The following is a 24751-nucleotide window of genomic DNA, read 5'->3' as shown; positions in this document are numbered from 1 at the left end:
CGGACACATACTCAAAGGAATTGCCGATGACGCATTCAACCTCTTAGTATTCAGGAACTGCGCCACCGTGGATGCTATTGTGACAGAGTGTCGGCGATTCGAACAAGCTAAATCCCGCCGTATCGCGCAGCAATTCACCAGGCTCCCCAATACTGCCGCATCGTCATCATGTGAGGAACCACTACCTACGTCACAATCGCCGGTTTCGAACACTTTGACACGGATCGTTCGACGGGAACTAGAAGCAATGTCACCAGCCCCTCTCGTGTCCGATGTCTCGACTACCACCCAGCCTATGGTTTCATTGATTCAAGCCGTGGTTCGACAGGAGGTCGCGAATTTGGGACTCTCCTCTGTGTGCGCTGTTCGCGTGCCACCAGTCGCACAAGTCACACCACCAGTTCCACCAGTCACGCCGCGGAACCAGCCCTTTTACTCGCGATACCGCAATCCCGCTGAGTGGAGGCACCTTATCGACACTGGTGCACAGATCTCGGTGATGAGCTCTAGTCTTCGTGAGAAGCTGAAGGAAGTCCTGACACCCGCCGTGCTACGTACAGTGAGAGTTGCCGATGGAAGCACACCTACTGTTGTTGGAACGTGTACTGCCCGCGTTACTATATCTGGCCATACAACGAGCGCTCAATTTCTTGTGCTTGAGCAGTGCCCATACGACGTGATCTTGGGCATTGACTTTTTGTCGACACATTCAGCCCTTGTCGACTGCGGCACCGGTGTCCTGCAACTTGAACTCCCTTCTGTCCCAGAGACTCTTCCTGCTAAACCTACGCAACTGTGTTCGTCAGAGTACGTGCGATTACCGCCCCAATCCACTACTTATGTTCTTTTGACGCCCTCTCCTGCTGTCGCTGACGGGGATTACGTTGCATCCCCTATTACTGAAGTTGTCTTGGCACACAATGTGACGCTACCCCACACGGTTGTCGAAATTGTCAACAACGAAGCTTATCTGCCTGTGCTGAACTTCGGCTTATCCGCCCGTGTTCTACCATCCGGAATTGCGCTCGCAACGTTGGCATCCCTCAGTGACTGTCAAATATCCACGCTAACATCTGAGGCGACTTTGAGTCCGACGTGTTCAGCAGGATCCACCAGCTTGCCTACCAGTGAATTCAACAAAATGATAGCCGCGGACCTTTCACCTGCGCAGGCTGATGAGCTCTGCCGTGTGTTAGCGTCGTACCGGGACGTTTTTGACTTCGACAACCGCCCACTTGGCCAGACAACGGCTGTCATGTACCGAATCGACACAGGCGACGCAAACCCTATTCATCGCCGTCCTTATCGTGTTTCTGCTGCTGAACGGGCGATTATACAAACAGAAGTCGACAAGATGGCTGCAAAAGACATTATAGAACCTTCGTCTAGCCCATGGGCATCCCCAGTTGTGCTTGTCAAGAAAAAAGAAGGCACCTGGCGTTTCTGTGTCGATTACAGACACCTGAACAAGATCACTAAGAAGGACGTATATCCGTTGCCACGAATAGATGATGCCCTCGATTGCCTCCACGGAGCGAGTTATTTTTCGTCCATCGACCTGCGGTGGGGCTATTGGCAGGTTGCCGTAGATCCGCGCAACAAGAGGAAGGGCTTCAGCCCCGGTATACGTCGGCAAAAGTGAGCTCGTTATACAATGATAAAGGGAGTAGCGCCGCTTCCTGTCATAGTAGGTTTCGCGGACAGTATCTACACACAGCTATGCCAATTGACACGGAAACGTACGCCCATTCTTTTGCCAACGTGTCAAGAATAAGTGAATGGAGGCACACTAGAATATATGCGCACTATATACACACAATAAATGACGGTACTACTCCGATAGCGCACGAATGGTCGAAACTTAATGTTTTGTGACGGTCCACAAGAGTGAGCGAGTTACTAGCGATAATACGACTTTGATACAAGGTATTACAATGTACAGAACAGCTAAGTTTCAAGCCTTGCTCACAGCAAGAACAAATCTAACGGAACTAATCACACCCGCGAGCGATTAGGAAGAAAATTATCAGATAGTGACCGCACCGAGTACCATTACTGAGTCAGAAACAAGACAAGCCGCTGCTTCAAAATATTTGCCAAATAAAAAAAAACGAAGAGGAAAACACACTAATCCTGATTCAATTCATGAGCGGAAAATTTGGATAGCTTGGAATACGTATTTAGCCTCGATTTTAGAACAAGCACCATATATACGCTTGTCGTGCCGCTTGGACATAGGTTAATTAGATCCGAAAGCGCTTTTCCATGTTCTCTGAAGCTGTGTCCAAAGCTTCATGTCGTCCACCCAGTCACCGTCTACAATATCTCCCTAAACAGAGGTTTGCTAAGCCGCACCGGCGTCATACACATCTATTGTAAGCACGGAGGCAACGGAGGCGGTTGAGGCAAGCAATGGACGCGTCACCACGTATAAACATGGCAGCGGCCACGGGATCACCGCGAAAGGGTCAATAGAAACTTGTACCATGATATTGCCAAAAATAGTATTGGAATAATATTTTATAATTCTAAATTTATGTAGCGTTTCTCTTTAGTGTCCCTTTAAGGGCCGCGAATAGAAATATAAACGAAGTATCAATGTCAAGTAGGACTTACACTAATTTAGGTAAAAAGTGAGGAGGGATGTAGAGAATAGCATATGAAGCGCTCAGCGCGACAGCGAACATCTAAGAACACGATTGTTTCGGGAATAACAACCCCATCTAGGGCATTGGAGAATTATATGGAGTGATGTTCCTATGGGGGTTTCAGTTATAGGCTCTTCTTATAGCCTCTGGTCAACTAGGTAGCTAGAGACGTCGAAGAAATGCTTCTGTACTTCGGACGAGTTCCGTGAACTGCTGGTGGTCACTGTGATGTAAAGTTATAGTCATGTTCACCCTGGAGTTAATGTGCAAGAATGGCAGCGAGGAAATAAAACGCGAAAGAGAAGAGAAGATAAAGTTCCACACTTTTTTGATATTGCATTATCACAACCCGATACTAGCAAAGCTGTTACTTCCGCAGACTGTCATGATCCTCTCCCTCTAATGATCGTTTATGGTATGCCATAGTCCCTCCGCCATTTTCGCTCCAGGCCTGTGGTTCACAGGACCTATTTTCCAGGCGCAGTCATTACTCCATCGTAGGTGATTCTGAAACGTGCACCGTCTTATAGTTAACCAGTTCAAATATTGTTTCTCAACTGGGAAGGAAACTTGCAAAGCAAGTATCAACACGTAGAGGAACTCACATACATATGTACGGACGCACACTCTAACCGCTTGCGACTTCTTTTTAAAACTGCTAATATAAAACCCATATTTATATACTAGAAGGTGTTCTGCGGCATTATCTTAGTTTGGTTGGTCCTCGAGACTCCTCTGATTCGGCTAGGAAACTCAAACACACAACAGCTTTTTTTTTACCTATGTGTATGTACGGAGCTCTAGTGCTTCAAATTCTAAGGAATGTCCGTGGAGTACTCATTTACCAACAGTACGTTCTGTCTCCAGAAAAACCTATTTGACGCTCTTCAATTACATAAACTTGATATCTCGCTGTTCTTACACTTCACCAATGCTTCTTCAAGCTTCACGACTACCGGGCTTGCTATGTTTTTAATATAAAATTGAATTCGTTTCTGGTTCCAACATGCAATTATTGCAGGTTGAGAGTCTTGTTCAATTGAAGCATTCAATCGTAACTTGAGAAACGCACCTTCCGAAGGATTCACCGTATTTTATGCAAATTCTAGCCTCTACTATTTTTTCTCAGGCAATGGCTTGCCTTTAGTCTTTGTGTCAATATCGATCATACGTCGAATGAATAAACCAAGTGAAAGTTATGTTGTTGCAAGAATGAGCGTGTATGCTTGGTGGCCTCGTGGGCCTTTTCCTGCCACACATTGTCGTGGGACACTTTCTACTAATTAATACAGTGCTAACCTCTCCACAACACGTTCTTTTAGTATTTAAGAAAATTGCCGCGCTTTACATAAATTTCGTCCTATTCCAGTGAGGCTTTCAAAATGGCCTGCGCACTGATAGAAGATGTAATTAGACTAGAACCGTTAGTATTTTCTCGGTTATGTTAAGCTCATCATTCATTTTTTGTACATCTGTTAAGTTTAATTGCGCCGCCTCTTCCTCTTTTCCCATTCTACGTGAACAAATTGTGGTTATGCTTGTCCAGCCTATGTGAGCCTGTAGTGCTTGTGAAAGTATATGTTTCTCAATGTTCCGAATAGAAATAAAAGCTCTAACACTCTACATAAAAGTGAATAATGCAAATCATTCTAAGCACATTGTGGTACGTAGGTAGGCTACTGTCTCGCCTCAATTTTATAAAATAAATTTAAGCCAGTTCTACGCTTGTGAAATCTGATAAAATATCGGAGCTCTGCAAGCTTGGCTGTATAGCGTAGTGGGTATGACGCTCGCCTTCGGACCGTGAGTACTCGGGTTGAAATCCTGCCACTCTCTCATTATTGCTCTCTCTCTCTCATTTTCTTATTCTTACGCCCATAGGTTCTGCATTTATGGTTCCCATAAATGCATGTTCTGCAAGCGTGGGTCTGTATAGCCTAGTGGTTGTGACGCTCGCCGTCAGGACCGTGGGTATCCGGGCTCGAATCCGGCCTCGCCAGGAAAGTTTCTTTTGTTTTCTTTATTTCTATCTCTCTCTGTATGTCTCTCTTCCTTTCCGTGTCTGCATCTTCTCTCCTCATTTCACACTCTCTCCACTTCGCTCGAAACGGCGAACACCATCGCTTTGTAGGGATCAACCTCTACTTCAAACAGCTCCGCTGTTAAAAGAAAGTAACGAGTGACCGATGGTGGAATCAAACCACTGCCATCTAGCACAGCAGCCCGGTGCTTAAAGCATTAGGCCACAATCACACTCGTACTTCTCTTGTTCCAACACCAGCCAGCTCTTTGAAACATTGGGCGCGTGCGTCCCTTGCCCCTTTCTTTTAATCTTTCCTCGTGACAGCTCGCACTTTGAGCTGTGTTAGAGGGCACAATCTACCGGATCGGCCCAGATTCCCCAGTGCTTTCGCCGTAGCAGTTAACGCAATGTAGAAAGGTGCGATGTTGTACCGACTTCATGATGGGGTCACGGTTAAGATGAATTAAGATTTTTTTGGCCGGAGTGCAAATACCATCACAGTGTAAACTTAGGCCACATGACATAAACACTGTTACGTACGATTATGTAACACATAGTCGCAGATAACGTCACAACCTGTGTTTGTCTCGCTAACGGCCGTTGAATACCACTGTAGAACTCAACAATCGGCGTGGGTAAATTCGCGTCGAACCGCTGCAGTAGAAATCGTGCCGTTGCTGCCACGCGATCGTCTTCAACGTCGTTGCCGTGTGGCAGTCGTCACACACGCTCATGTTCGCGTCACACACACACAACTACTCGATCTAAACAAGCATGTTGGTCTACTTGGTTACGGTACTTGGTAGCAATGCTGCATAGCCAGGCACCTGCAAAATTATTCGCGTAACATTGATTCCCACAGTGCGTGGGACCTCCAAATATATTTAATCTGTTCTTTCTCTTTCAGCTGATGATAATCCTTTTTTCAACAATGTCTATCTTTGAGCCTGAACTTGTTCTCAACCCAGCGCTCTCGTTCTCCTGTGTATCCTTGTTGTACATCACGGATTTGACAACGAACAATGCCGCTGAGTTCTTTAGGGGCATCAGTAGGGTAAGTATGTGAATTGCATTTTTTTCTTGCGAGATTATGAGATAAACTTTAAACATTAAAGAAGAAACAGAAGTGTAAATGGGATTCATTCATCATTCATTCATTCATTCATTCATTCATTATTATTATTTATTTATTTATTTATTTATTTATTTATTTATTTATTTATTTATTTATTTATTTCTAATGTCCTTACAGGCCTCGTGAACGGCATTGGGTAAGGGGGGCATCACAATAAAAAAATAAAATGCATACATATTGGGTACATAATGTACATACACGATTAATTGGCATAACAATTATCGATGCTCATGATTTCCTGCGTACTGATTTAGTGATCATGATTTAATACGGATTAGTTTACTACTGCAACGGAAGAGATCTATTCATTATAAATACGTTATTTTCTTCAAACACAGACATTGATACCTAGTTAAGACGCAAAAATGTGCCTCAATATACAACTATTATGATAGCCTACATATAAAAACTGTCAGCCCTTCCACTGGGGTGGAGATTGGAAGACCAGCGAAGCTGTACTATGGTGGGAATTATTTATTTCCAATTATGACTATTAAGATGCGTTGGTATAGTTGGTTATTTGAACTATTGAAGAGTGCGAAATATATATGATCCGGTGGTTTTCATTTATTTAGTAACCACAGGGACGCCGTACGTACTACCGTACGCCTTATGGTCGCTAGGGTACACAGCCATAGGGTGTAAGCAAAGGTTGGCACGTTCTTCACAAACACGTCACCAAAGCCGCTCGTGTTCGTTGAGAACGCGGGCAAAACGCCGCAGCCGTGGACAACAGTCCCGCGCGTGGATGGTGCTGCTACATATCCAAGTTTATAGAGCTCTCCAGAATTTTGAGAACGACAGCCCATAAACAAACGTCATCAAACAAAACACCGGCAGCCCATGCCTTTTATGTTAAATCTTGTCAGACTGTGATTGAGTCGCCAGTTCCCCTTGCGCCCGGTCGCAAAATACGCATTTGGTGCCGCAGCTAAACGTCTCCTCCCCTCCCGTCCTCCCACGGCCTTTTGTGCGACGGAAGAGGTCGCGTTTATTCTCCGATGTGCGTTTACTCCCTGTGAAAGTGCGCGTTCCTCGAGCGCTTTCACTCGCACATTCAGCATACGGCCAATGAGAGTTTTTTTTTTCTACACGCGGACACGATCATCGAAGACTGAGCCCTTAACAGCTTTGCTGTAAAAACAAACATTTAGGTAAAATTTAGAAGGGAAGAAAAATACATTGGTATATTCGTTAGTCATATTCCTTACGCCTAATTATGAAAGGTCGCTCACACTTTAGTACTTACGCAATCTCTAGGTGTGCACGATAAGAGAACGACTGTGCCCCTAATTACTTTGCGCAGACGTTCTTCATGTCCCGACGACTGGATAATGCGCATGACATTCTCATAAAATCCGGCGATACCACTAGTCCTAAAATCACCGTCCGATATCACTGACGTGTATTTGGAGGAATTTTTTAGAAAGCTTTTTGTACGCGGTATCATCATCAGCATTGACTCGAACATCTTCGTCTTCTTCCGCAGCTGGCTCGTTGGCGCCCCTTGGGTTGCCCTCGTGCTCGGCACGCGCTCGTGTCACTGCTGCCACGTTCATCATCTGCGCCCTCTGCCACAGCTGGCGCCGTTGCCGCTCATCATTCCAGAGTTCTCTTCTGTCGTCGTAATCGGGAGGCCGCTTTTACGGGGGTATGAGCCATTGCTTAGGGGGGTATGAGCTATCCGTTGTCTTACGTGACAGAGAGGTTTAATTTTGAAGCTGAAATGAGGTTTATTCGCCCGAACAGGCTTAGATGTAGATCCCTGGGATATAGAGGCACGGAACGGGCGGCTAAAACAGTTACATCGGGCAGCGCTCTCAACCGTAACTTCGGCGTCGTTTTTCGTGAAGCGATCACGATGCTGCTGCTGTTGGTGGTGTACATTACCTTCAGTGCATGGTGTACGTGTTCTTCATCACAATCGCCCCCGGGAGAAAAAGCAGCCATCCTGGCGACTCAAGCAGTAGCCACCACGAGCGGCTTACGGTAATGCTTAAGGCGATTGACGTGAACAATGTCACGTCCACGACGACGGAGGTCAGAAGGGGGTGTCGGTGGTTCGATTAGGTAATTCACCGTAGGCGTGCGCTGGATAATACCATAAGGTCCATCGAAGCGGGGAAGAAGTTTTAAAGAGAGGCGCCCAGGAGCATTCGCAGGTACTGAGAGCCAGACGAGGTCGCTGGGAGAAAAGACAGGTTGCACACAGTGAGCGTCATGCAGCCTTTTGTGGCGCTGTTGCTCAGCGGTGGTGAAGTGGCGCGCTAACTTGCGACACTCCTCGGCATGGCGTGCTGCAGTCGAAACGGGCACACACTCAGGCTGGTAGGGTAGCAGGGTGTCCACGGTGTGGGATGGGTGACGGCCGAAAAGCAAAAAGTAGGGAGCCAGTGGTAATCTGCGTTGCAGTGTCGTAGGCGAATGTAACAAATGGTAGGATAAGGTCCCAATCTGTGTGGTCAGGTGCGACGTACATGGCCAGCATGTCACCCAGGGTCCCGTTGAAACGTTCGGTGAGTACATTGGTCTGGGGGTGGTAGGTGGTGGTTGTCCTATGAATAACATAGCACTGAGCCATAAGAGCTTCGACAACCTCATACAAAAAGACGCGCCCTGTGTCGCTGAGAAGTTCAGTAGGTGGGCCGTGATGGAGGATGAAACAGTGGAGCAGGAAGGGAAGGAGGCGACCTCGCGTGCCGTCGCGGCACGTGGTGCCGCAGTTTCCGCATATCGCGTAAGATGATCGACGGTGGCGATGATCCAGCAGTTACCGGCAGATGTCATAGGAAGCGAACCATAGAGATCAATTCCGACTCGATCAAATGGTCGGGCGGGACAGGGAAGGGGCTGCAAACCTCAAGCTGAACGGCAAAGCACAGATTTCTGACGTTGGCAGTCCGTACATGAGCGAACGAATTTGCGGAAGTATGTAAACATTCATCGCCAGTAGTAGCGCTGACGAAGTCGTTCATATGTTTTAAGACTCCACAGCGTGGGCGCACTGCGGGTCAACGTGAAGGTATGCGCAGAATGTGGACCGCAGGCTGCGCGGTATGACGAGTAGCCATTTGCGGCCGTCAGATGCGTAGTTGCGTCGGTGCAGAAGGTGGTCGCGAATGGTGAAGTGAACAGCTTGGTGGCGGAGTGCGCGAGAGGCTGGTAGCGTGGGCGTTTCGGAAAGTAGGTCGATGAGGGCCGCTATCCAGGGGTCGTGGCGCTGCTCTGAAGCAATTCTGTCAATGGTGAGAGGCGAGACGACGGGTGTTAGTGTTGACAGGCAACTAAGGTCGGCAGGCAGAGGAGACCGTGACAGAGCATCTGCATCCGAGCGCTTGCGGCCAGAGCGGTAGGCGATGTTGATGTCGAACTCTTGAAGTCGAAGGGCCCATCGGGCAAGGCGGACGCATGGCTCTTTCCAATTTGATAGCCAGCCAAGGGCGTGATAATCTGTGACGACGTCAAACGGGCGGCCTTACAGGTAAGGGCGGAACTTGCCTAAGGTTCCATGCGATGGCTAAGAATCTTTTTTTCAGTTACAGTAGAGCTTGGTCTCTCCTTTGGTGAGCAGAGTTCAACTGGAGGCATAAGCAACAACGTATTCAGGATGCCCAGGTTTTCGTTGTGCTAGGACGGCGCCGAGACCTATTCCGCTGGCGTATGTGTGTACCTACGTCGAAGCTGCAGGATCGAAGTGACGCAGAATAGGAGGCGAAGCGAGAAGACGTCGTAAAGTAGCGAACGCCTCGTCGCAGGATGGAGACCATGATGACAGGTCGCCGGAGCTACCCAGAAGCTGTGTTAGAGGGTGTATTATAGACGCGAAGTTGCGAATAAAACGTCGAAATTACGAACATAAGCCAACGAAACTGCGAAGTTGTTTGAGATTTGTCGGTCTGGGAAAGTTAGTAACGTCACGCAATTGCACGAAATCAGGTTGGACACCGTGCTTAGACACGACGTGGCCAAGAATGGTTAACGTTGGAGCGCCAACTAGGATTTATTGAGATTAAGGTGGAGCCCAGCGTTGGTAAGGCATGGCAGAACGCACCTGGGGCGGTGAAGATGTGTCGTAAAATCTGCGACGACAATATTGTCGAAGTAACACACACACGTTTGCCATTTCAAGCCACGCAAAACAGTGTCCATCATTCGCTCGAACGTTGCGGGGGTATTACAGAGGCCGAAAGGCCTCACGTTGAAATCATGAAGTCCATCAGGGGTAACAAATGCAGTTACCTGTGGCAAATGCAGTCTGCAGCACTTCTTGCAGTCTGTGGTACTTCTTGCCAAAATATTGGGATCGTCTAAGAAATAAACTACCTAACAAAAAATTTACGCAAAACTCCTCTGGGAGTTGCCTAAGTATGCGTAAGCATTGCGCCACTTGCTCATTTCCACGCATCCCGGTGTCATTATCAGACAGCGCTGAGGCGACACAAACTGGGGCAAACGGCGGCGTAAAGTGCATTGATAATACAAGCAAAGTGCTGAAGGTGGCGGCGCCAGGTACTCTGATGACGTTACGATCATTATAAGGCGTTATCGCTCTTTAGTGCCGTATCCATCGGCGCCAAACCATTATGAAGCATGACCCAGCGTACTGCACCGGCGACTGCGTATGGTACGCCTGCGCGGACGGCATCTTGAAGGCGATCCGCGATGCTGACAGTGCGCCGATTGCTGATAGCGTGGCGGGCTGTGTTGTAGCCGCTTACTTAGCGTCGAAGAGAGACGCGTGGGCCCGTATCTTACAAGCGATCTGCGAAACGGGCAGAGTGCGGCGTGTGCTGAGAGCTCTTTGAGCGCTGTGTTCTCGCCGCATCGTTCGCGTTGAAGCGACAGGCAGCACGAAGGTGAAGTCGCTCGCTGCTGCGGGCTGTATCGTGAAAGCGATCGTCTTACATGACGGGCGGACGGTTTTTCGTTGGGTGAGCACAGAAATGCGTAAGCACTTAAATATACATTAGGATATTGGCACTAATGAAACCCTGCTTGTATTGTCCAAACACTGGAGCGAAGCTTCACGCTTACAAATCCCTCATCAGCTCTTCCTTAGTTTATGCATAAATAATAAGCATCAAAGTACAGCTAATTTATAGAACTCCATCGATCGCGTCAGTGCAGAATAAGACGGTAAAGTTCATACTGTCTTCATATTCGCGGTATGTGAGTGTATCGTTGTTAAAACACAGTATGAACATTTGCGACCTTAACACTTCGCACAAATAGCCACGTTTAAAAATTTTAGCGCGTCAGCATTCTTGTATTACTTCACGCACTTGCCGGGTATATCTATCTATCTAACCGCTTTCCCACCTACCTGGTTCACTGGGAAGTCCATGGTCGAATGGTTCGCACATCGGCCTGTTGTGCTGAGGTAACAGGGTTCGAAACCATCTATCGGATCACCTTAGATCACTGACTGTGTACCAGTGTGCACATACGTGCCTCTCTTTAACGAAGCTCTTTCACGTCGACATGGGTCACTGTAGATGCGGGACTAGGTATAGCACCGCTGTTCGAAGAAATTCTTAGACGCCGACTTGAAGCACTGCGCACTGTGCCAGTCAGTCTATGCTGGTGTTCAACGAACTTCTCCGACGCCAACTTGGGTGACTGAGCATATACTGAGATGGGCACACACCTACTGCCTGTACGTGTGTTCCGCTCTTCAATGACCGTTTTCCACACCAACTTGGCTATACATCGATATGTGCCACGGGGAATGCGCCGCCTCTTCACCGACGAAAAAGATTCCCTAAATATATACGATACTAAGCGGAATCGGACCCACGTCCCAAGGGTTCCTCCAGGCCGGCAAGCAGGATGCATTAGCAGGCTGCGCCACAAGTGCACTGGGTGCGTGCCGCTTTTCAGTGAACGCCTTTCACCTGGACGCTTCAGCGAGCTGTGCTATGAATGCATTGGGTATGTGTTGCTCTTCAATGAACGCCTCGCCAACTTGGGTCACTACTCACTAAGTATGTGCCACTGAGTGTTCGGGAAGCGAGGGAACAACTATCAGCGTTCGCAGGCACCGGCAGGTCAATATCCCACGCCTCGGAGGCCACGAGGGGCCTCCTCGGTAGCTCCACTAGATGGCGTGGCGTGTCTAGAAAGAAGCGCGAGAGCAGAGTCCCGTGGCTGTGCACCCCTCCTACATAACTTGTTGTTTCGGCGGTGGAAATACGTTGTGTGAGTATACTGATTCAATGCTAACGCATGACCGCCGACAGTCACCGTGAGATGGGTTCTGCCAAAATTTTTTTTCATTATTGATATACGGCGAGACATTTCTAATCAGTCGCACGTTACATTTCGTGAGGGGAATGCTTTGCCAGAAGATATTGCCAATTACTCTACCAAGGGGCTATTTTTCAAAGGAAACTTTTCGATCATATCCTTGAAAAAAGTTCTGCTTTTAGATTTTTTGTGCTTTTTTGTTTTATAACATCTTTTTCTTGATTTGCTGTTTCACTCACGTGCATTTCAATATGTCGCTAGACTTTGATATTAACATGCTGTACTTACCATTTCCTGGACTTAAATCAATACTTTTATTTAATTTTCTTTCACGTGTTTTGTTAGTTGTGTTCCTGTAGAATGGTATGTCATTTCCTCTCGTTGCGCCTGTTTATACATGAATATTTTAAATGTCTCATAATGCTTCATTTGTACTATTGTATTTACTTCTATGAAATTAAAATGTGTGTTTTCTTTCTCGCTGGTTTTTCTTTTGTTGAGGGGTTTCCTAGCCTGCCGTAATAAGTTTCTGTGGCCCCCTCCCTATGCATGGCTCTCAAGGGACTTCAGGGAACATAAATGAGTAAATAAAGTTATTTCTGCAGCCGGCGGCAATAGGATGTGAAGGTGCGAGTAGGAAAATTGCCGGGCTTCATGAGCCAATTCGGAACCGTCATCCATTGTAATGCGCAACAGAAAATCGAAGTGCATGCTGTTAAGAATTACACCGAAAAACGAAAATACCATTTGACAATCAATATTTGATCAAATGTTATTCTGGACATAATTCCACGAGACGCTACTAGACGTCATCTGTGACGGACATTTTTTTTCTTTTTCTACCTAATATTATTTATGGAAGCATGATAATTCAAAAAAACAGAGTATTGCATAAATTTTCATCACAGCGTGTGATCAAGTCGCTTGAAACCTAAACATTTTCATAGAAATAAATTCAAAACAGGTAATTATAAATGAACATTGTGCTGGTGTTGGCTAGCTGGCCACTTACATTCTTTTTTTTTTTGCCTCTTCACTTTCAGTCTTCTCTCGCTTTGAATCGCATTGCTGCATTTTGCACAGCTGATGAATCTGCGGAGCAAAGGGAACTCTTCGTTGACAGCTTGCAAAAAAAAGGTATTGCTGCCGCACCGAATTTCTCTGCAAAGGAAAACCATTGTTGCGTTCGCGAAGAATAATAAAGAACCTCGATAGCGACGCTCCCCCACATCAAGAGCGTGTTGAAGCATTTCGCTTGGAGCACTTACTAAGGAGGCACCCGTTATATGGCGCTGGCAGTGATGCACTTCATTAAGTTTAAACTTGATGGGTGAAAAGGTATACGAAATATTTCTGTAAGTTAAAGCAATACATTACGAACCACCTATATGGCAGTTGCATATCTGCCGGTGGATTATTTCAAAAAGCGGACATAGCCAAGTTGGCAAATTCAGATGTCTAATTTTTTAGCTCATAATTCGGCATACCCAGTGGTTGTGGCACTGCGTTGCTCAGCTCGAGGTCATAGATTCAAGCCGCGCCACGGTGATTGCAGTATGCTGGGACTGATATTGTTACGGTGAAGGGAAAGAAGAAGGTGACGCGAACGAGAGGAAGACGAAGTCTCTGGCCGTTGCCTGTACGCCATATTTCTTCGCTTGTAAATATACATCGTGCTACACTCGTGGGCCTGCTTTCTTCCTGCAACATTTTGGTGGAAGGTGCTGGGTACAATCACGGAACTTCGCAGTGGACGTCATCTACCTGCCGCCACAATGGCAGATCAACCGACACAACCGACAACGCCTCAGCAGTCCACGCCAACGGTCATCCTCACTCATCTGCGGGACCCGGGGACATTTTGTGGCACGGACAACACCGACGTCGAGGACTGGCTTGCGATGTACGAACGAGAGTGCGACAACAACAGGTGGGGTCCAACAATGATGCTAGCAAACCTCATGTTTTATCTGAAAGGAACTGCGAAGCAATGGTACGATACGCATGAAGCTGACCTAACAAGCTGGGATGTCTGCAAAGAAAAAATGCGTGATCTGTTTGGCAGACCTGTCGGTCTTCAGTTGGCAGCAAAAAAAGAACTTGCATGCCGCGCTCAGACGTCCACAGAATCCTATGTCGTGTACGTACAGGATGTGCTGGCTCTCTGCCGCAAGGCTGATAACACCATGACCGAGGCGGACAAGATTGGTCATATACTAAAAGGTATTGCAGACGACGCCTTCAATCTCCTGATGTGTAAGGATTGTGCCACTGTGGATGCAATTATAAAGGAGTGCCGGCGCTTCGAACAAGCGAAAGGCCGCCGCGTCCCTCAACATTTCGACAGGCTGCCCAATACTGCCGCGACATCTTCGTGCGCAGACCCGCCGCGGTTCGTTCAGCCGGCAGGATCAGAAGATCTAACGCGTATCGTTCGCCGTGAGCTTGAGGCCATGGCTCCGGCTCCAATTCGTTCCGACTGTCGGGAAAGTGTGCCCGCTATCTCGCTTATACAAGCGGTCGTTCGGGAAGAAATAGCGAGTTTGGGCATTCCATCTCTCTGCTCGGTCCGCCATACGAACACCTACCAGATTTCTCCGGCCGCTCGCTCCCAGACGCAAAGCTTCCCGCCACTCCGCCGCAACCCCGCTGACTGGCGCACACCGGATGACAGACCCATCTGTTTTAATTGTTCCGGTATTGGACACATCGCCCGTCATTGCCGTAATCGCTGGTCGTCGTCTCCTCGGTGGTCGTCTCCGAGTCACTACCGCCAAGTACCAGACAATCGCACTTTCTCGCCCTACACGCCGCCTCGGAACATCAACGCCGACAGTGCTCCACCAAGATCCAGCCGCTCCCCGTCTCCGCAAGGCCGTCGGTCCCGTTCGCCTCTCGTTCACCGCTCTTCGTCCCCATCTGCAACCGCTTGCTTCCCTTCGGGAAACTAGGCGGTGCAGCTCCCGGAGGTGAAGCTGAAACTCCGACCCGGCCCACAAATCCTCTGTTGACCCTGCCTACACGTGGAAACCTACTGGACATTGAAGTTGATGGTGTTCCTGTCACATCTCTCGTTGACACAGGAGCGCTGCTTTCAGTTATGAGCGCTGCTCTCCGCCGAAGGCTCAAAAAGGTTCTGACTCCCGCCGTACCGTGCACTGTGCGAGTCGCCGATGGGAGTACTTCACCTGTTCTTGGAATGTGCACAGCACGTGTGCGTGTGACCATTGCGGGCCATTATAGCGTTGTTTTATTTATCGTCCTCGAGCACTGTCCACACGACCTAATTCTCAGCCTCGACTTCCTTTCGAAACACTCTGCCCAAATTGACTGCTCCGCAGGTGTTGTACAGCTGGATCTGCCGCTTCCTGCCGACGCAGACGCAACAACTTGTGCTTCACCCCGCTTATGTTCTTCTGAGTTTGCACGGCTGTCTCCACAGGCGGCTACCAATGTCCTCCTGACGCCCTGTCCTCCCGTACCTGATGGCGAGTACGTCGTGTCTCCGCTTACTGACGTGGTTTTGTCACGAAATATTGCCCTACCGAGCACCTTAATCCGGATCCTCGAAAACTGCGCTCGGGTGCCCATCCTCAATTTTGGATTTTCGACGCATGTGCTGCCACTCGGCATTGCCATCGCACTTATCACTCCTTTGGATGAATTTGAGATTTCTTCTTTCGCATTCGAATCCTTCCTGAGTACCAACGCACCTTTGTCACCCATTCCTTCGTGCTCGACGCCTGCGGACGATGTTTGTAAGATCATCGCCCCTGACCTTCCTTCCGAGCAAACAACAGCTCTTCGTCACCTCTTGTCATCTTATCGGGATATCTTTGATTTGGACGACCGTCCACTTGGTCAGACATCTGTTGTCACGCATCGCATCAACACCGGTGACGCCAGCCCCATTCATAGGCGGCCATATCGTGTCTCCGCAACAGAAAGGGCCATAATCCAGAAAGAGGTCGACAAGATGATGGACAAGGACATCATTGAACCTTCCAGTAGCCCGTGGGCATCACCGGTTGTCTTAGTAAAGAAAAAAGACAACTCGTGGCGCTTCTGCGTTGACTACCGTCACCTCAACAAGATAACAAAGAAGGATGTTTATCCCCTGCCTCGCATTGACGACGCTCTTGACTGCCTTCACGGATCCCAATACTTTTCATCAATTGACCCCCGCTCCGGGTATTGGCAGATTAGCGTCGACGAGATGGACCGCGAGAAAACCGCCTTCGTCACACCGGACGGTCTGTACCAATTTAAAGTCATGCCCTTTGGATTATGCAATGCGCCAGCTACATTCGAGCGCATGATGGACTCTCTGCTGCGCGGCTTGAAGTGGTCTACATGCCTCTGTTACCTCGACGATGTGATTGTCTTTTCGTCGAACTTTGAGAGCCACCTGAGGCGCCTCACGACCATACTCTCCGTGTTTCGCAGGGCTGGCCTTCAGCTAAACTCCTCCAAGTGCCATTTCGGTCGCCGTGAAATTACCATGCTCGGCCATCTCGTGAACGCCGCCGGAATCCAACCTGATCCACAGAAAGTCCACGCTGTGCGCAATTTTCCTGTACCTTGTTCAACAAACGATGTCCGTAGTTTTCTGGGCTAATGCTCTTATTTCCGACGATTTGTGAAACAATTTGCCGACATCGCTCGCCCTCTCACTGACCTTCTTAAGAAAGATGCCTCTTTCTCTTGGGGACCACTGCAGGAGCAAGCCTTCTCTACCCTGATCGAGCGGCTTACAACCTCCCCGATTCTGTCACACTTTGACCCTTCTGCACCTACTGAAGTACGAACTGACGCGAGTGGTTATGGCATCGGCGCTATCCTCGCTCAACGTCAACAGGGCCACGACCGTGTCATCGCTTACGCCAGCCGCCTTCTTTCCACGCCCGAGCGAAATTACTCCATCACTGAGAGGGAATGCCTCGCGCTCGTATGGGCGGTCGCGAAATTTCGGCCGTACCTTTTCGGTCGGAGCTTCTGCGTCGTAACCGATCATCACGCCCTCTGCTGGCTCTCCTCTTTGAAGGACCCAACTGGACGACTTGCACGTTGGGCATTGCGTCTACAAGAATATACATTTTCTATTACGTATAAGTCAGGGCGCCTGCATAAAGACGCTGACTGCCTGTCCCGCAATCCTGTGGATCAACCGGACGATACCGATGCAGACTCGGACATCAGTATTCTGTCTCTCTCCGGCTTTCTCCATATTGGCGACGAGCAACGCCAAGATCCTGTTCTTCGAACACTTATGGAACGCCTAAGCTCCCTACAGAGCCGTTCTTCCGTGTGGGCCTCGACCTCCTTGGCCCCTTTCCTATTTCTATGAAAGGAAACAAATGGATTGCCCTAGCAACAGATTATGCCACGAGATATGCCATTACACGAGCGATGCCAACCAGCTGCGCTACAGATGTCGCCGACTTCCTACTATACGACGTCATCCTGCACCACGGCGCCCCTCGCCAGTTACTCACGGATCGCGGCCGCTACTTTCTCTCGAAGGTCGTCGATGATCTGCTCCGCTCCTGTTCTACAGAACACCAGCTCGCTACCGCATACCACCCTCAAACGAATGGCCTCACCGAACGACTCAACCGCACACTAACCGAAATGCTGGCCCTGTACGTTTCCGACGATCACCGCGACTGGGACGTCGCTTTACCGTACATCACTTTCGCATACAACTCGTCCCGTCACGATACTGCCGGATTCTCCCTATTTTACCTTTTGTATGGCCGCGACCCCACCTTGCCCTTCGACACGTTGCTACCTTCCGCAGTACAATCACCCAGCACTGGTTACGCTCGCGATGCTATTGCCTTAGCCGCCCAGGCCCGAGAGGTCGCGCGTCATCGCCTCACAGTCTCGCAAGCTTCTCAAATACGACGCTACGACCTTCGGCACCAAGACCACCATTTTTCACCTGGTTCCCTTGTCCTTCTCTGGACGCCTTCACGTCGAGTCGGCTTGTCGGAAAAACTCCTTTCCCGTTATTCTGGTCCAGACCAGATCTTACGACAACTGTCCGACGTGACATACGAGATCGCCCCAGTCGGTCAGCCTTCAGTGTCTCCCAACGTCACCAGCGATGTTGTTCACGTCGCCAGGCTCAAGCCCTATGTCTCCCCATTAAGCGACGCTCCATAACCTGCACCGGGACGGAGCTAACCCCACCGGGAGGGTGACGTTACGGTGAAGGGAAAGAAGAAGGTGACGCGAACGAGAGGAAGACGAAGTCTCTGGCCGTTGCCTGAACGCCATATTTCTTCGCTTGTAAATATACATCCTGCTACACTCGTGGGCCTGCTTTCTTCCTGCAACAATATTTATAAAGGCTCGTGTACTTATGTTTACATGCATGTAAACATGTTAGCATGTTAGAGAAGCTCAGGAGTGAGAATCAACAGCTATTACCTCAGCAACCTTGGCCTTGCAGATGACATTTTCCTATTCCGCAACAATGGAGACGAATTACAGCAAATGATTGAGGACCTTAATCGAGAACGTGTAAGAATTGAGTTGAAGATGAATATGCAGAAGACAAAGATAATCTCAATAGCCTGGCAAGAGAACAAGTATTCGGGATCGCCAGTGAGCCTCTAGAGTCTGTGAAGGAGTATTTTTATCTAGGTCAATTACTCACAGGGGATCCTGATCGTCAGAAGCAAATTTACAGATGAATAAAATTGGGTTGGAGTACATACGGCAGGCATTGTCAAATCCTGATTGGGAGTTTACCACTGTCATTGAAAAGAAAAGTGTACAATCATTGCATTCTATCGGTGCTAACGTATGAGGCAGAGACTTGGAAGTTAACAAAGAAACTCGCGAAAAAGTTAAGGACCGCACGAAGAGCGATGGAACAAAAAATGTTAGGCTTAACATTAAAGGACAGGAAGAGAGCGGTGTAGATCAGAGAGCAAATGGGAATAGCCGATATTCGAGTGGACATTAAGAGAAAAGAAATGGAGCTGGGCAGGCCATGTAATGCGTAGAATGGATAACCAGTGGACCATTATAGTTACAGAATGAGCACCAAGAGAAGCGAAGCGCTGACGAGGACGGAAGAAAACTAGTTGGGGCGATGAAGTTAGGAAATTTGCAGGCGCAAGTTTGATCAGCCAGCGCAAGACAGGGGTAATTGGAGATCGCAGGGAGAGGCCTTCGTCCTGCAGTGGACATAAATATACACTGATGATGTTGATATCAAGATATTCATGACCTGACAAAAGACATGGCGTGACATGACATGCATGTCAGGAACGATATGAATGACATGAATAACATGATGTATTTCATGGCATGAATTTCATGCATGGCAGTACATGTCATGTGATGTCATGACATAAAAATTATCGTCATCTAAGAACGAGATAGGATCCTGGCTGCATACACGCCTACTGCATGACGTGTTTCGCCGTTAGCAATACGGTGTGTCGTTACATTTGTTCAATGTTAATAGCATTAGCGTCGACAGTCACCGTGAGATGGGTCCGCATATAAAAGCTCACATGAAACCGTCCGCATATGAACTCCTAATAAAATAAGAAGCCACAATGAGCATAAAAGCATAAGCATATGGGAAACAGTGCTAGAAACCAATACAGCAAAATAAAAGTTGATATTTATTGATTTATTTTATGTGCTTAATTTATATATTTATATATTTACTGATTTTGTTGTCCTGCGTATGGACGTGACTTGCACGGCATAAGACTTTTCACTAAGCAGGGCTAAGCCCTGTGTGGCAGTGCCTGGAGTGACTGAATATAGTTGCTAGTTAGCTATTTTGGTAACTGTTTACCACGACGTTGTGCGTTCTGATCGAGCGGCCATAGTGTTGAGTGATCAGTGGTTCGTACTGTTGACCTTGACTGCCCAGAACACTTTTAGGCACAGTGTGTGCAGTTGTAGACGCCATGATAGGCCATCAAAAGCAAGACCACTGTTGAGTTTATACTGATACTGATGCTTTTTATTGGTTTTATAACATCGCAAGACACTTCAGATTGTATTTTCGCTGCACTGGAAGAGAACATTAGACCTTTCATTTCTCTAATGGATATGACTTCAATATTCAACACATTCTTTTCTCACTTTGCATCATGTACCCTAAACTAATTAGCTAAAACTGCACTTATGGCTGTTTGTCGCTGCGTAGCTCTTTGTTTCTTCGTGCGAAGTGCACATCTACCTTGATCTTATTCGAACAATTCCCCCCCGCGGAGGTGTAATTGTGCCATCTGGTAGAGCAAGCTTTTGATGCCTTATTGTGTAAGTAAGTATTATGCAGGAGTACACGTCAGAGTGAAATGATTCTATATTTGACCTTCTTTGTAAACATGTTCTAGTACACACGTGTTAAGACGCAACAGACATCACTCCCGTGCGCGTGAGTCAGTGTCAGTTGTCCCACAAATATTACTCTGGAAGACGATTGCGTAGATAGATTAAGTTTAATGAAGTGCTCCATGCTGTTGCACAGGGTAGATACCTGCTCCCCCCTGCCCCTCTTCGATCGCAGGAACGTCGTCTTTACTGAACTTATTCTCACGCTGACCAGACATTCATTCCTTCTTATTGGGCTCGAATTTCAATGGTTGTTTCCTTTGCAGATCAATTAGCTTCCTCAGATGTGTGAACTTGTGCAACACCAGCCTCACCTACGGAAATGTCCATTACTGACATCGGCAATTACGTCAAATTTTTGAAAAGTGTCTCTGGCTTTCAAAGTGCAGTATTGCTAACTCCCAGACATATGGCCCAATTCCATGATACCATCGAGTGCACATCTTAATGCTAAGCACTCCCTTGTACAATCCAGAGCACCGATTTGGCCATCGTACAGGGATTACAGCATACGGCTCCGATCTGTACAATACAGAAGCGGCCTGCTTCTGTATAATTTCGTATAATTCGTATAATTCTGCTGAACTGCGTTCTTGTAGATAATCAGTGAATTTGCAATGAAGCTCTCTAGATTTTATTGTGTTCTTTTGGAACTGCACAAATTAAACTGAAAAAGCATGCACGCTTAAAAAAACCAAGTATAATATTGAACTGAGTGAATGAAGATAGTGGCTTTGTAAGTAAAATGTTTTGTTTTTCTCGTGTTCTTGCGCGAACTGCAGGGACAGTAAAGCTCAAGAACTGCTCTTTTACGTGGAGTAACATTGATAAAGCAACCGACGACCAGCTTCAGCTGAGGGATATCTCAGTGGATGTTGAACCAGGCTCACTTATCGGCATTGTCGGCTTCGTTGGAAGTGGAAAGTCATCCCTGCTCTCTGCCATTCTGCGGGACATGAAAAGGGTCGAGGGAACTATTACTACCTCCGTACGTTTCTTTGACTCGATTATTCATACGCGTACATCAGTGCAAATGTATTACCGGTTTTATAAAATCACCAAAACTCCAAATCACCAAATCACCAAACGAGCGGAACAACGGGCATTGTCGAAGTTAAACCGGAGCATATATGGGCAGTCATCGCAACGAAGTCTAGCACAACTGTGACCAGTTGGTGCATGAGAGGAATTTTATTCATGTTTATTCTGCTAAAAGACTGTTCTAATCTGCATATTTTGAACTTCCAGCATCGGAAAGAGCGCAGTGCTAGCATTACAATTGCATGAGTGGACAAAAACTGTAGACGTGTATAATAAAAGAAACTGCTCGGCAAGGATTATATAAAAAATACGTAAATTGTAAAGCCCACTTCGTTTTCCAGCCTTATCTTGGCGTACTGTGAACTCAGACCAGCAAAATCGGCATAAAGGGCTTGAATGAAATTCAATCAGCGGTACTCAGATTAAAATGTTCGCAATTGTGGCAGAAGCTCGCTCGATAGAATACAGGCATAATGTCTCCAAACAATGCACAAGATGCAATTCTGTGCCATACTTTGGTGCCACACTCATGTCTTGAACACGCTGCTATAGACTAATTGTTTCTAGAACTGAACTTGTCTGTTGTTTTTCAGGGTTGTATGGCCTACGTACCGCAATTGCCCAACGTTCACAACATGACTATACGGGACAACATTCTTTACGGAAAGGAAATGCGCCTGGATATCTATCACCAGGTCTTGCAGAAATGTCAATTGCTAAGCGACTTGAGCAGCATGCCTGCTGGTGATATGACGGAAGTGGGAGAAAAGGTAAGTTGCTTAAGCTACCTACCCTCCTGGGATATGCTTCCGAATTTATCGTTTTCACGCCTATACTTGGAACTACCGAGTAAAACTTATGAGCTTATTTCAAGTCGGACCATGCGTCATGACAAGTCGTGTGTGCTCATCCTCAAACAAATTGTTTCCATGTTCAAAGAACATGTAACATGAACATGTAGCATAACCGCTTCCCGAAGCTGCCACTGATTTAAAAACAGAAGGCAGACATCACTCATCATTTTTAGCACATTTTACAGCCTCGGGGTGCATATAATCTCTTTTAGACGAGTGGTCCTTTGGTTCAGAGCTTGGTTCCTGTTTTTTGCAAATAAACTTCCACTGAGGACGTCTGTCAAACTCCAAAGTGGAGGTCATGTTTTGATAATTTTTTTCCCTACAGTCTGTAGAGCGCGACTCACAGCACAGCTGTCTCTATCAACTCTCTGATAAGGGCAGCATCCGCTCGCAAATGTACGCATGCGCACGAAGTACCGGCGGGGCCGAGCGGGCCTCTTAAGTACAGGCAGTCCAGCGGCCCGAGGCAGTGTTTGGCCTACCCGCCGCGGTTGCTTAGTGGTTATGGTGTTGGGCTGTTAAACGCGAGTTCGCGGGATCAAATCCCGCCCACGGCGCCCACATTTCTATGGGGGATAAATGCCGAGAACACCCGTCTACTTAAATTTCGGTGCACGTTAAAGAACTCTAGGTGGTCCAAATTAATCCGGAGTCCCCCACTACGGTGTACCTCATAATCAGATGGTGGTTTTGGCACGTAAAACTCAATAATTTAGGTGTTTGGCCTGAGCCGCCCCGGGAGTGTGGCCCCTGGACACTATGTGCGTGGTAACGGCTACTTCTAGTCTTTCTTTGGTGAAGAGATGTAAGTTCGTCTGTTCATCAATTACTTCATGTACCACTTGTCTTTCACTTCTTTCGTGGCACTGTCGGCGCGCAGTTATTGGGACCGTTTGCTTAAGTGTTGTGCAGCACCGTAATAAAGGCGGTCTTTTTCATGCGATTTCTGTTGTCATCTGTCGCACCGAGGGCATCTTGAAACCGCTTCCTCGAGGCAGTCCCCTCAGATCGTAACTTTTTGTATTTGCTTAGTAAGGGTCATTTGTTATTTTTAACACGTATACTTCACGACTGCCCAAGAAATTATTTTGTAAGACAAAGTAGGGCAGTTCTTTTCAGTGCTCCTTCCAAAGACTGCCCCAAGATTAGGAAGGAATGTTCTGTGCTCAAACAAATGGTTCGGGTCAGTTCCACCCACAAAGAGGCCGCTGAAGCAGTGCGACGTAGACGCTGCCGCCGCCGATGGTCCTCACGTAGGACTGCGCCAGCTTCGAAAAATGCGTTATCTCTTCAAGTAACGAATTCACCTGCAGTTCCCAGCGCAGCAAACGCTGACACAGGACGACAGAAAACTACGAGACGTCTCTCTACAGATGAATGGCCCCGGCTTCCAAGTACACGACCTATTGATAAACAGCAGCAAGTGCCTCATCCAATGCAGCAAGCTGCTCCATCGGATGAGGTGCGACATACAGATCAGCAAGTGGTATCGCTACTGCGATCCTTAATGAATGCCATTCGCGTGTTGCTGAGCAACATGCACACAACGTCAGCCAAAAGTACACTGCAAGTACTGGACACACTAAGTCCGGTGCTGGCAGCCCTTGAGTAAATCATGGCTCACCAGCAGCTGTCTTTTCGAGAGGAGGTCCGAAAAGCAGCAATCTTCCAGTGGAATGCCCGGGGACTCCGATCGCGCATCGCCGATTTCCGACGGTTCGTGTATACGCCAACAGGTTTCCCATCATCATCATCTGTGTGCCGAAATTATCGAACTCAATCAGGCTATCCGGCTATGAATCACTCATGTCATCAACTAGTGTTGAAAAAAGCAAGGTTATGGTGTTTATTCGCCGTGACCTCACTTACATTCTTCAACCTGTGCCACCTCATGACGATAACCAATACCAGAGTCCTTCAATGCTTTTCTGGTCACGAAACTCCGCCCACAGTTTCATACAGGGATAGAAGCTGCCGCTAGGGTCGCCGCTGTCAGCGTGGGGGCATTCGCGGCAGCGCGCGGCTGAAAATGCTGTATCGGCAGCTGGTTCTTTATTTTTTGGTACTGGTAGGAGGCAATTGTGTATATTGCATCAAACCGATAATGTTATACTATCACTCATATTTCGCCTGACATACAATGTGGTTGTTGCATCCGCGTGTGAAGAAGTTACTTTCGCTTATCTCTGAAAGATATCAAGACTACGATGGAGCCAGTCGTGCCAACGCAGCAATATTTAATGTACGTGTTGTTGCAGCGCAGTTAATTATCTCAAGCAGGGGAGCAAGAGATTATTTATTTAAGCATAGTTTGTTTACTTGAGCTTGTGATAATGTATAAGCCTAAAGAACTCGCAAATTTAAGCTTCGCAGCGAGACTTGAGGCAGCGCCGATCGCGCTAGCTTTGCAATCAGACCGTCTACGGCGCGG

The 24751-nt window shown here is 47.7% G+C and overlaps 1 protein-coding gene across 1 annotated transcript in view; it reads left to right on the top strand.

The window, feature by feature from the left end:
- Positions 1-24751, top strand: part of LOC119444327 (ATP-binding cassette sub-family C member 3-like) — a 321860-nt gene that overhangs the window by 192340 nt on the left and 104769 nt on the right. The window contains exons 12-15 of the mRNA XM_049663273.1: positions 5579-5725; positions 13096-13189; positions 21205-21410; positions 22057-22233. Coding sequence (XP_049519230.1) covers positions 5579-5725; positions 13096-13189; positions 21205-21410; positions 22057-22233 — 624 coding nt within the window. The remainder of the gene's footprint in view (positions 1-5578; positions 5726-13095; positions 13190-21204; positions 21411-22056; positions 22234-24751) is intronic.

Source organism: Dermacentor silvarum, chromosome 3, assembly GCF_013339745.2.
Source record: "Dermacentor silvarum isolate Dsil-2018 chromosome 3, BIME_Dsil_1.4, whole genome shotgun sequence".
NCBI lineage: Eukaryota > Metazoa > Arthropoda > Arachnida > Ixodida > Ixodidae > Dermacentor > Dermacentor silvarum.
The sequence above is the reverse complement of the archived record's forward strand: the minus strand, read 5'-3'. Positions and strand labels throughout refer to the sequence as shown.